The sequence below is a fragment of the Protobothrops mucrosquamatus genome, unplaced genomic scaffold (assembly GCF_001527695.2).
Source record: "Protobothrops mucrosquamatus isolate PMUCROS unplaced genomic scaffold, P.Mucros_1.0 scaffold579, whole genome shotgun sequence".
NCBI classification, from domain to species: domain Eukaryota; kingdom Metazoa; phylum Chordata; class Lepidosauria; order Squamata; family Viperidae; genus Protobothrops; species Protobothrops mucrosquamatus.
The window spans coordinates 663,401-677,134 of NW_015386880.1; the positions used below are offsets into that span (position 1 = coordinate 663,401).

General features: G+C 38.5%; 1 protein-coding gene across 1 annotated transcript in view; it reads left to right on the forward strand.

Annotated features, from left to right (window-relative positions):
• Window positions 1–13,734, forward strand: part of CACNA2D2 (calcium voltage-gated channel auxiliary subunit alpha2delta 2) — a 568,828-nt gene that overhangs the window by 405,633 nt on the left and 149,461 nt on the right. The window contains exon 5 of the mRNA XM_015817370.1: window positions 6,286–6,424. Within this exon, the coding sequence (XP_015672856.1) occupies window positions 6,286–6,424 (139 nt within the window). The remainder of the gene's footprint in view (window positions 1–6,285; window positions 6,425–13,734) is intronic.

Sequence of the window (13,734 nt, forward strand, 5' to 3'; positions counted from 1 at the left end):
CAAGAGGCTATAGAATAATTCCTGGCATTTCCGGGTCAAACTGGATAGCTCCCCTCTCTGAAACACTGAAGAACTGCAGATTGGCACATAAGCACTGTCCTACACTGTTAGCAAGATGCTTCATATCATCCAGGAGTTGTGGACATAGCTAGAATTCCAATAATCCTGTTTTAATATTTCTAATCGTAATGATTGCAATGTCATCAAGGTAAACTTTACAGTAAGATTAAAAAGGTTCACTTGTGACTTCCAGTTTTGCATCGCGGCGAGACTGGATGTAGGAAGGCAGAGCTCTGCTTTCCATGCCCGATTTTGCCCTGCTGGGGGCCCTGAAAAGGGCCTAAAGTCGCCCCAAAGAGGTGATGAAGAAGGAGGGGTGCCTTGTCGATCAGGGAGAGATAGCGGTCTCTTTGTTCGATCCAAGGAAAGCCCTCTAAACCGGCAGGGGATAGACCAGCCACACCTCTGCAGCCGCCATTAGCTGCTGACAACCAAAGAACAAAAGCTTTAATTAACACATCATAAACAGCATGTTTGAACTGGGTGAGAATATTGATCCTTTCTTTATTATTTTACAACTGAATTTCTTGGGAAAGGCTCCCAAGAAGCTTAAAACCTCCGGATGTGAAAGGAAGCAGTGTTTTAAATTTTTTATGGGGGACAGAAATACACAATACTGAAGTGCAAGTAATACAAAGCTACAGTTTTGATAAATCTGAGAACTGAGATAATCGTTAAGATTTTCTCTTTGGGAAAAAACTATTGAGGTGAAACATAAGGAATATAAGAAATCAACCCTTCATTTTAAGAGTGGAAAATGGACTTTGAATGACACCTAGTGGTGAATTTGAATACAGTACTATAACTAGCTCCTTGGCTTCTTGGTGACCTAGAGAACAGCTAGAAATAAAGGAAAATATTTTGGCATATTTATCATCCTGACCTTCATGGACTATAAATACCTATTGAGCTTGGACTTTTAATTTTAAGAGCTAGTGGGAGAGAAAGAAAAATTTGACTTTTGAATATGTCTGGCTGCAGGGAGGTTGAACATTTTGAACACTGGGAACATTATGGATTACAAACTTGCCTGACTGATAATTTTCAGGATACTTGAGACAAAGGATTACTATAAAATATTGCTATTAGGACTGGATCATAAAGGCTATATATAAAGACCAGAAAACTAGAGGAAATTTTGTTCCACTCTTACTGAGACTGGTGATACTAGAGGATTTCTAGGAATGATGCCTCAAGAAAAAGCAATACTTTTCAGAAGAAAATACTCTCTATGCTACAGTAAATTCATCAAACAATTCTTGCACTCAAAGAGGACATAAAAAGAAACCATAATGAGACTAAAAATAACCTAGATGATATAAAGGACCAAATCTCCAAATTGAAGCTACAACTGGAAAGCTCCCAGACAACGACTACAAAGTATGAACAAATAAACCAGAAATCAGAGGGTGAAGCAGAAGAAATGGACCTAGAGATGGAGGAAATAGGAGAAGGGAAATATGGACTGTCATACACAAATGAAATACTGCAAGACCTACCTATAACAATGAAAATACAAAAGATCCTTTTACTCCTTTCTCCAAAATTCACCTGATGGCAAGGAAGAAGATTCTAGAAAATGGAACATAGAGCGGGCAGTGGAAATGTCTAGGGCAGTAGTGGCGAACCTATGGCAAGTGTGCGAGAGGCGGCACTCAGAGCCCTCTCTGTGGGCACACACGCCATGCCCCGGAGATGGCAACCATCCCTCTTCAACCAACCGCCCGCTAACTCGCCGAGGTTCCACATGGCTGGATGCATCCCAGCACCCATGCGCTCACTGGCCTCTGTGTGCGAGGGCCAATGGTGTCAGGCAGCAGCCGCCCCGACCCCTGCCTCGCCTTGCCCTGCGACAATGGCACCCTTGCCTTGTCTCGCCTCATCCTGCAAGATGAGCCTCCTGCCCACCACCCCACCTGCCAGAGACCCCCTGGATCTCCCCCAACCCTGCCTGGCTCCCACATGTGTCCCTCCCCACAAGCAACATCAAGGTGATCATGCCCACCTTAGCCACACCTACCCAGTCTGCCATGACCACCACAGCCATGCCCACCCAGTGGGCCATCGGACGGACCGTGGGCCACTATTTATTCACCCAAAACCCAACGTCAAACCCGTGAGCCAGAGATTTTCCAAACGGTAGTGACCAGATCCCTTACACCTACTCGTCTCAAGGAGGGGTTTTTATGAGATGGATTTAACAGAAAGAGTGCGGTTCGTAGAAAGTGTTTTTATCTTTCTTTTAAGAACCCGCTAAATTAACGCTTGGCCTGGAAAGCTGCTTGGCAAAGAAAGAAAGCGAGAGTCAGACTTAAAAACAGAGGATTTTATCTATCAGAGGGGGCACTATCTGTTTAATATATCTGTTTGAATATGATTAAAAGAACGGATGACTCTTAGATATAACTAGATTTTTATAATGGAAGATATGATTTAGAATTAAAATAGCATTTTTTCTTCTTCTTTTGATATGGGAAATTTGAAAATAAGAGGAGGATTAGTATGAATAATTTTTTAGCTATATAAATGTAATTAATATTGAGAAAATCATAACTGACAAAGATACTTTAAATATTGATGGGCAATCAAACTTTAATAAGAGCACGAAAAACAGGATATTGATTTATGAATTGATATTATTGCTATTTTTATAATATTAGTAAAATATGATGACGTCTATATCTAATTTTGTATACATCAATAGTACTCAGAATTGTAATTGTTTAATGAGGGGGAAAGGGAAAAAAATAGGGAAGAAAGGAAGATCAAGGAAAAAATACTGGATTGTGCAGTACTGAATAGATTTATATTGAAGAAGTTAATGTTAAATATGTGAACCCAGACAACATGTTGTTTATTAAGCTCTAAAGATTGTAATTTTAAAAAATTAATAAAACCTATAAAAAAAGGTTCACTGGTGTTTCATTTCTTAGTTGTTATACTGTGAAATGAAATGAGAGCCCCTGGTTGAGATTCAATCTTGCAGCTGTTTTATTAAGAAATGTCTACACAGAATTAAGAATTTCCCCAAAAGAAATTCATATCAACTGCTGTTCATTGTTTTATTTGCCCTAGGACTTACAATTTTAGTTACTTTGTCAAAAGTCTTGTTGTTATACATACAAAGTAATTTAAATTTTACCTGTATTATCTATAATATCACTTGTCAATACTGTGTATTTTCTTTTTATTTTATTTTATCAAAAAGAGTTCTTTCACTAAGGAGATTATAACTATTAAGAGTTTTGAAATGTGCTCCATCTTCAATATTATGGATAAAAGCCTTCTGCTATGTATTTTCAGAACAAACAACATAACCCTAGGTCAGTGATGGCGAACCTTTTAGAGACTGAGTGCCCAAACTGCAACCCAAAACCCAGTTATGCATCATCGAGTGCCGGGTGGGTGTGGCCCATTGGCTGTGTGTGGCCAATTGGGTGGACGTGGCCCATTGGGTGGGCATAGCTGTGGTGGTAACGGCAGACTGGGTGGGACTAAAAAGTTCAATCAATCAGTTCCAATTTTGCAAGATCTTTTTTTCCCCCGGGAGAAGTTGAAATTGACCGATTGAAACTTTTTTTTTTTTTTGCACATGGCGGCAGAGGCCTAAAGCGAAAAGGTTTTGTAAAACCCAGCTGAAGGCCTAGGACTCGGGCGATGGCGCGCGTGCCCACAGAGAGGGCTCTGAGTACCACCTCTGGCACCCGTGCCATAGGTTCGCCACCACTATCCTAGGTCAAAACAAGCACCTGTTGCAGATTATAAAGAAGTCCACAATCTAAAAGGATCCCAAAAGAAATTAACTATAGTGAAACAAAGCTGCTCATGTTGGGAACATATATTTTAAGATTTCTTATGGTAAGAAGAACTGATAGAAAGCAGAAACTTGACAGAAACCAAGCACATCTCCAAAGTTGCTATCTCAATTTCTTGTGTTCTCTTGCTTTCTTCACAATCTCCCTTTCTCAAAAGACGATCAATAACACCGCTGAATTCAGACCATTTCTGTAAAGAGCATTTGGATCACAATTTGGATTTCCAGGGAGGAGGCAGTACATTCCGGGGAGAAGCCCAGAATAAGAAACGGTACAGTCCTAACTGGATGGGGGAGGGGGAAGAGGTGCAGGATAGCTATCGGTACAGCCTAGATTCTCTCAGGGTATATCTGCTAGGTTGAAAGAGTATAGCTTTAGTCTGGCAAGATTCTATCTATTAGGTGTAAGAAAAAAAATAAAAATTGGCTCCATTGGAATTCATAGTATCATCTTTGGTCTAAGGCCTGACATATATAGTGGCTATTAATGTTCTAATCATTTTAATAATTTTTAAACAAAAGCAGGGGTTGGGTTAATTCATTTCATTGTGCTGTTTCTTACCACTTAGTTTCAACTGCTTTGCTGTGTATTTCCTGTTAATAAAATGCTAGCAAAGAAAGAGGGTTTGGTCCGGCTTTCCCTCGTTATTTTTGAATACTTTTCCCCACAAACTTTTTTTTTTTTGACCTGCAAGATATCGTCCAAGCAGATGGATTAAATCTGCTTTGAAGGTGGTGGCAATGCTCTTCAACCAACAGGATGAAGGTTTCTCAGTTCTGATATTCCAAAGGAAACAAATATTTTCTGAGTTAAACAAGGCTGCTTTTCAGAGAGATCTCTCAGGGAGAGAGAAAGTACAGTAGCCCCTTTCCAGCCTCAGCAACAGACAAGGTTGCCATCTCTCTCTCTTTCTGCCTTTCTGTGCCGTAATTAAATATTGTTTGCAGTGCTTATTGACAGAGCATTAAGCTCCACTGTGTTTTAACTTGTTCTTTGATAGTTGCCTTTTGCTGCTAAATTGATTTTCAAGGGGTGGGGCTTTCCTGATTTAACTCCTGCCAGGCAACTGAAAACTGAAAGGCAAGTTAAACAGAGCCTGGGCAGGAGTTAGGAACCCAGGCATCTTCGTAAACCACCTCTGCCTGATAGAGCATCTTAGCAGCTCTGCCATTCTCAGGCAGCTGTTGCCATGGAGTTGATTCAGGAGTGCTGAGGGATATACACATCTGAGTTTCCTAGCAACACACACACACACACACACACACACACCTGATAGAATGGAGAGATCATTGGATAGGAGATGCTGTCACTAATGGTACACTGTAATTGTTAAGAATGGGAGCTGTGAGGTCGATGCCTCCATTTTAAAAAAAAAGGCTGCAAGGGTGCATTACTTGCCTCCCTGAATCACAATCTGAACTAATATTTGGAGCCCATTTTCTTGGATTGTTTCAAGAAAACAATAAAATGAGAGGCAGAGGCTTTCAATCTGAACAGAAAGATGCATTTTAAAGAAATCCTACAAGGTTCATACAATTTGCTACAAAACTTTAAAGTTCTGTTTATATAAATCTGTATAGTAAATTATCTTACAGCAGCGTGAAGGTTTAAATCACCTTCAGATTTTAACCTGAAGTCAATCAATATTGCGAAGTCCTTGGTGCTCTCTGAGCTTGGTTGTTTTCTTGTAGATATTTCATTACTAAACTAGATAACATCATCAGTGCTAGTAGGGAGTGAGGTTTGCTCTCATTCTATATACCAGTGACTTGCCCTGCATTGGTTGGAGTGATCTTGGTGGTTCCTTTATTGGGCTGTAGTTAACTTGTTTGTCTGAGTTGGTAGTTCCTTGATTGGAGTATTGTTTGCTTCTTGATTGTTAGTCTAATGTTAATCTTGGTGTTAATCTCTACTTATTTGGGTGTTGATTGCTAGTGAGGAAGTATTTTGGTCTTTTTGTTTTCTTTTTGGCTTTTTGATTGTCTCTTTTGAATGGTATGTAGATGTTGTTTATCTCTGTGTGCCTGTTGATGACTAATTTGTCTGAGTGCCAGGCTTCCAGGAATTCCCTAGCACTTTTAGACAAGGCTTGGTCTAGGATGCTCACAGTTTCACATGTATTGTGAAATTAAGGAGTTTTCATCATTTTGCTTGTCATCCAAGAAGCTTCTTCAGTTCTGAATTGAAGAAGTTTCTTGGATGACAAGCAAAGGAAAAAAAACCCAAGAAAATTCAGTTGCCTTTTGGAAAAAGCACTTTTGGGACAACCATGACCTGGATGATTGAGAATTTCCATAGACATTTCTTTCTTGAGGCCTGTTCAAAGGCAAAAAACTCACTGCCATACCATCTTTGGGGCATTATGACTATTTTCCTGACTTGATTTTTTTATGTCTTTTTCTTTCCCTAGGATGACCCAGAAGGGGAAGAGATTGAAAGAGAGAAATCTAATTCCTTGAAGCTGGAATTCACAGAAGATGATAACTTCAAAACCAAAGTTAATTACTCATATGCAGCTGTACAGATACCTACAGATATCTACAAAGGCTGTAAGTTCTTCCTTATCACAGAACTCTTCATATTAAGACAGAGACAATATTCTATATGTTTATTTTAAAAAAATCTGTGATATAGACAAAAGAATTGGATTAATTTCCCTTCGCATGTATAGATCCTTATAGAAAAGTTACTAAAAAACAAACCAAAAAAATTACTTATTCTACTGTATGCTTGAGTTTTCTGGGACTGATTCTTAGCTAGTTCTTTCCTACATTCTGATGTCAATTGGCTGCGTGTGGATACTCCATTATCTGAATGTATAATTGCTCTACAAGAAAATTACTGTTGCTTTATTACAGGAAGGTATTATATTAGCCTTTCCTAAGCTGGTGTTTTTCTGATGTATGAAAGGATAATTCTAATGTACCAAATAGTCTGGGGTTATGAGAAACAGAGTCAGGTGTAACTAAAAGTTGGGGTAAGCTGAACTGGACTGCGCTCTCAAATAATATGGAAAAACTGTAGATGAACAATATCTCAAGAACCCTGTGAATTATAAAAACTATTTGGAGTTATGCCTAATGTTTATGAACTAAAGACCTAGAAAGTGAAGTTGCCCTCAGGTTAAAAATCTAGATGGAAAAATGGAATGAGGTTTCTATAGTACCAGTGGTTAAATATGTAGGGAAGGAGATGAACATCTTTGTCCCCATGTGCTGATTAAGCTTCAACTTGATTGCTGTGAGCTTTGTGTGTCAAGCCTTCATGAGCTTCAACACTTTATGGATGTACAGGGTCACAAAGTCACAACTTCCTATTACAATTCAAAAATGTTACAGCATCTATGAAAAATAATAGGATGTAAAGGGAAATATTTAAAAGTCCATCCTCAAGCCACAATTTGGCATCAATTTCAGGCATACTGAGAGCCACTAAAATTGAAGAATCATAGAATGAGGGTGGGAAGGAATTTTGGAGTCATCTGGTTCCATCCCCTGCCCAGTGCAAACTGGAGACTGTGCATTTCACTCAGAATATATATATCAGTGGTCTCATAAAAACAAATTACATCCAACTTTGGTATGTATCTTCTAACAAAAAAAGGATATTTATTGATGAGGATAATACATTGATTCTTCACTGTTGCAAGGAATACATCGATTTCTGCATTGATTTGAGTACATGTCATGGAATCTTAGGATTGGAAGAGAGCTTATAGATCCTCTCTTTAGTGCAAAATTAGACCTCTAGCAAAAGTGAGAGGCAGTTTGGTATAGTGATTAAAGTGCTGGCTTACAACCAGGAGATTGAGTTCTAGTCCCATTTTAGGCATGAAAGCTGTCTTGGTAACTTTGGGCAGTCACTTTCTCACAGCCCAACTCATCTCACAGGATTGTTGTTGTGGGGATAATAGGAGGAGGAAGAAGGTACTTTGTACTGTATGTTCACTGCCTTGAATTACTTATGCAATAATTAAGGCAGGATAAAAAAAAAATCTAAATAAATAACTAACAATAAAATAAAAAGTGAATTCACTAGATCATTGATTCCACTGATTACTTGTCAGTGAAGGACCGCCTTCTGATATCTAGTTTAAACCTGCTCACTTGTAGTTTTAACCCATCATTCTGGTTCTGACTTCTGAGGCAATAAAAATAAGTTCATTCCCTCTTTTATGTCAAAATATTTCAGTTATTTGAAGGCTGTTGTCATATCTCCTCTCAGTCATCTTTGCTTTAGGCCAAACATCCTTAAATCCATTAACCATTCTTCTGAGGGCTTGATTACCAGACCCTTTACCATCCTGACTGCCGTCCTCTGAATTTGCTCCAATTTGTCATTGTCCTTTTGAACTATGACTGCTGTCATAGGGTTCTGGATGGAAACAGCCCCAGATAGGAAACAGGCACCTCTTATCGTGAGCAGCTAAGTTGATTAGAAAATAAGCTTTGCTTATGAAGTGAGCAGTGAACTTATCTATTAACTATCCAATTCCCTGTTTTTGAGATCCACATCTCAAAATTCAATAACCCAAAGTGGGATCTTTTAGATTTTTAGTTGTCCTGCACCAAAGCCACCTACTGATATATTTTTTTTTAAAAAAATGGTACTGTCAGTGGTATCTCTTTTGTAATGGGCTGCAATTTTGGTGAGATCTGCTGCTTGATCCTCTTTGAGAGTTAGTACTGCTCTTTCTTTGCCTTGGAAAGTTCCATTCCTTTGCTGAATCTTCTCATTGCATGTGGCAAAGAATGGCTTTCACCTGAGCAGTTTTCCAAATAATGACTTCTGACTGTGTGAAAGTGGAATTGTCATGCTAATTAAAAGGGACACAACCATGCTCTTGAGTACCATATTGAAAATGCTTCTCCTGAGAGTCAGAGAACTGAATCCGACGGCTTGTCGCAATGTGTGCTTCCATCACTTTGTTACTCTGCATCTCAGGCAACTTCGCCCTTGCATCTCACTCTTTCTGAATTTTGCTTCTTTTCATGAAATGAAAGACAGGAAGTTTGTACATGCTTAGTCACAGAATAGTTGGCTATATGCATAATTTGCACTACAGGCTATCTAATTTCTATTTGGCGCACTATTGGCTTGTGCATTGCTTGTATTGTATTTCTGTCCACTGCTATTACACATGAGTGTATTTGTGTAGGGTAATTGTGAAGTAATTGGCTTACCACAGCAGAACTAATAAACCACAGTTCCTGAACCAGATGAATTCTACAATGGAAAGGGGAAAATCATGACAAATTCAGCCAACAGTGACTGCAACTTCTCGTGCATACAGTTTCAATCCAGGGGCATTTTTAATGTACATAGTATTAATACACAGGGAGGAGGTATATTTGAAATGGTGCATTTCTCCCTCCCACCCTTTCTAGCATCTCAAGGAAATTGTGGAGGCATTCATGTCCCAGGCTAATCTGCCATGGATAAATATGAAAAAGAGATATGATCTCAAATCCCTGCGCCAGCAATAGAAGGAAAGAACTTTCATCCAACCTTGCTAATCCTGAAGGGCTCTTTGCCCCAGGAAAACTTCATGGTGTAAACACTTCCAACAGATTTGCAATTTTGTGGAATTAAACTCTGCATGTTTCAAAAATTCTTGCCATTGCTGCCTGCTTACAGCCCCATTTGTGCCCTGCCCCTGCATGCCACTGGCTTATCAGTGGGTGAAGAACGTATTCCTTCTCTTCAGCTCCAGAATAGCCCTAGCCTAACTGAGGATCTTTACTGAGAAAATTAATTTGTTGTTACCCACCAAGATATTATTTCTCTTTTGCTGTAGGAAGGTAGGGTGGAACAACTTTTCTTGAAACTTAGCTTTCCTGGACTAGATAGTAACTGGGAGCTCATGAAGGCTTATTTTATCTTTTTTACCAAGAAAATGGTGCTCCTTGAATGTGTCCCAAAATGTGCAGTATTTTTCCAATTCATCGCTTACATTTCTTAATGTTTATTTTGCACAACTTGGTTGGAAAAGGACGTGACCATGAAAGCAGGGCGCAATCCTCTTTTTATCTCTCCTGCAACATTCCTATTTATTTATTGCCATTAACAAAAGATTAAGCAAAGATGTTGCCTAATTCCAAATACGGACCTAGAATCCAGTGGTATTAGTGAAGAAAACAAGCAGTCCTTCAGCTTTTAGAGAAGTCATGTCCTTCTCCTACTGTTTGATAAGGGGGCAATCTTTGCTGCTGTTTACCTAGGTTGAGCATCCTACAATCAAGAGGCTATGGTGCTTTCTCATGGCCCTTAGCTTCCCCATCAGTCAGAGCACAGTTTGCTGATTATGAATCTGTGTTGCCAGTCTTTGAATTCAGCCTTAGTACAGGTAAATGGAGCAACTGAGAGCAAGGGATCATTACGCACAAAGTATTAGCAGGCTAGTATAGGCTTCTCCCCATGTGGGACGTAGAAGATTTTCTATATACAATGCCCACTGTGCCTTCCTTTCATGCTATTCGTGGGAGAATGTACCACGTGCTAGAAATATAACTCTTGGCCTCCCTTTAGTGGCAGCTTGGAGGATCAAGATTGTTAAATCTCTGACACCTGCAAGCTTTAAGACCTTAATATGGTTTTTAAAATTCTCTATTAAATCACTTAGGAATTTAATAAAAAATGACATAGAAGCTTAACTTTTACTGCCTTTCAGAGCCAGACTGTAAGCTTAGAAAGGCGGATTTTCTTTTAAACACAAGTTAATATCATTGTGTAGAGAGGCTAATTCTGCCCAACTTAAGGGCAATTGGTAGAGACATGGCACTAACCTTGCCTAGCTAATTCAGCTAGGTGCCTAGCCTCATAAAAATATGAGACCTTGAACTGTCACCTAATGCAGAGATGCTGTTCCTCGACCCAGTCCCTTCCAGATCTTAGATTAGAACTCCCATAATTCCCTCTTAATGTGTTAAGTGTCTGGGGGGTAGCAAATCAAAGAGCATGCTAACCTGAAATTGTGGAGGATGTACTCAATCATTTGGACAGCACCAAATTGAGGAAAGGCTGTTTTTGGTGTTTGGCATCACTTAAAAATGATACTACCCCATGTAGACTAATTCATTGGTATTTGTTGAGTCTCTGAAAAAAGCAATTTAGGTAGGCAGTATTCACATGCATCCAAATATATCCTTGGAATCCATCTGCTGAATTGTCAGACTGGTTGACACAATACAACTTAATGTTATCCTCTTAATGACATCTTCTGAGGTACACCTACAGAGGCCTGTTACAGGCATAAATTGAGAACTATATCAGTGGAAAGATTTCATTGCATTGGCACCAGTGGATTAAATGTAGTGATTAATTTTATTACCATCCTTGTTTAGACCAAGCTACTAATGAAGCAAATCATGAAGCTGCCTATTAGCAGGCCAACCTTTAGTCATTTCTTTGTTTTTATTATGCTTTTGGATTTCTAGTGAGATCCAAACTCATTCATGGACTGATAGGTGGGACGCAGAACAGAAAAGACTGAGATCTATTACTCTAAAGGAGAAGTGCTACTACCGATATTACTAGTGCTGCACATGACTCAATCCTTGCCACAGTAAAGAATTGTCAGAGGAATACAGCATCTACAAGGATTCATTGTTGATGCTCTGTTCTTCTACTCTGAATCTCAACGTCCCACCAATAAAGTTGTAATAATAGCAATTCCTTGTGCATAAAAGTATATTGTGCTTCATAAGACATTTATAGCAATAATGCTGGTTCTGAGAAACGCACAGCCAATGCATTGGGGAATCCTGGAATATAAAGTTAGGAAATGAACAAGAAAATTAAGTTAGAAAATATAATTGAGGAAATCAAAGAAAAATTGGAATCTGTTTTGTGCTTTCCCCTCTTATTCCTGAACAATAACCCGGAACTCACTTTTATTTACTGACTGTCATAATTTCAAGGTGTGCTTTGGGTATAAATAGGAAACGTCCCTGCGATAAGACAAATGGAGAATATCACAGCTTACAACAGTTTTAGGGCATAGCTGGGTAATGTCAAAGAATGCCTTCTGGGGGAAGAAGAAATAAGAGGGTGCGTGGGCTTCATTTAAAAAAGAAATCAAACAAGATAATGTGTTTTGAAGTAGGGAAGTTCATGGATTTTTAAAATAATTATCTGAGCAGCTAAACCTCTGAGGAGGTCACTAGCTATGTGTGTGCTTTGTGGATTTTCTTGCCTAAGAGCAACAACAAGCTATGCCTGCAGCATTTTTGTTCCTGTGTGGGAGGCAAGGGTTGCAGAAATGAATTTCCATGCTTTGTTTCATATGCAAAACCAAGAACTATTAGGATGGGAGACTCGGATGCTCTTTAAAGCTATATTTTAGCATTTTTTGCATCCTATTTAATACAGTTTGTATTCTGTTTTGTGAGCCATCCCCAAAATAGGGGACAATTATTGTTTGCATAATAAAATATGTAGATAAAACCATGATAGAGTTTCAAGGAAGACAGAAATACAGGAAGAGTTTGAAGACCCTTTGAAGCACTGAAAATAAGAAGTCACTTAGCATAGCTATTAAGGTTAGAGTAGCTCTCAAGACTTTGATAGAGGATAGCTGCCAATGGCTGTACTTGATGGGAAGTTAGCTTTCATACATACAGAAAAGCTTTGGCAGACATGGTTGCAAATATATGCCAACCAGACCTTTAAATCAGGAAGTATACTGCTTTCGGGATGTGAGGAATATATTTCTAATATGTGTGAAATCCCACAAACCATTACCTCTGTTTGTTTACCCATATAGGTGTAAGTGAACCAGCTCAGATCATCTAGGAATATATTTTATCTTCATTGAATAAGCATCAATGTTGCTTATTCCCAGATCCCATTTCATTTTATTATGGTTTGTAATTATAGATGAGAAATCATCTATCTGGCAAGTTTTTGTGACTCTCCATTTATGCCCAGAAAAGTGGTTCTGCTGATTCTGTGGAACTATATCAACTGTACTTAAGTGTTGTTTCTTAGGGTCGCCCCAAACAGCAAGACGGATAGTATATAAATTTAATAAATAAATATAGATAAATATGTTTAGACAGGGCTCATGATTTGGCTTGGTTCTGGGAAGAGTTTTAAGCAGAAGATAAGGATTTGCCAGTGAGCAGTGAAAAATGACAAATATTTTGTTAAAGCTCATCTTTCACTTCTCATACATCTGACAAGTGCATTTGAGAGAAAGAGGAAAAAGTGAGTAATTTGCTATTTTTTTTTGAAAAATGAAAAGCTACGGTGCTTGCAACAATTATTATGATCTATATTCCACAGCAACTAAATTATATGATCAAGTATTTTTTCAAAAGAGAATGAGCTAAAGTAAAAATAAAAGTTAACAATCCTAGCGAAGTATTTTTGTATTTTTAAAAGAGCATTACAATATGGTACAGTGACTTGATAGAAAGTGATTGATAGGAAAACAATCATCCACATACAGCTACCTTATACATATTTTGTGACCTTGGGTAATATGGTGGTCTAAAAATACAGTAAATAAATAAAGATGACAAATAAATAAAGATGAATAAATAAATAACTCTGCACGCCACTACATGTTTATGTATGCACATAAGAGAGATAAGCACAGTAAATGTACACATAGATGTTCTTTACTTCATAATCAAATGGCAACTTTAAAAAGTGAAAAAGATATCACAAAACAGGCAGTGTGGAGTATTTTATCAAGAGCCAATAGATAAATCAAGGTAGTTTGTGTGCTTGGTTGCAGTTAATCAAGTAATATGCGTGCAAGGACAAATCAGCTCAGGAGGCAATAGATCTTAGTTTCTGCAACTAAATTCTGCAGCTGCCAAAAAAGCCAACACAGTGCTAGGTTGCATTAACA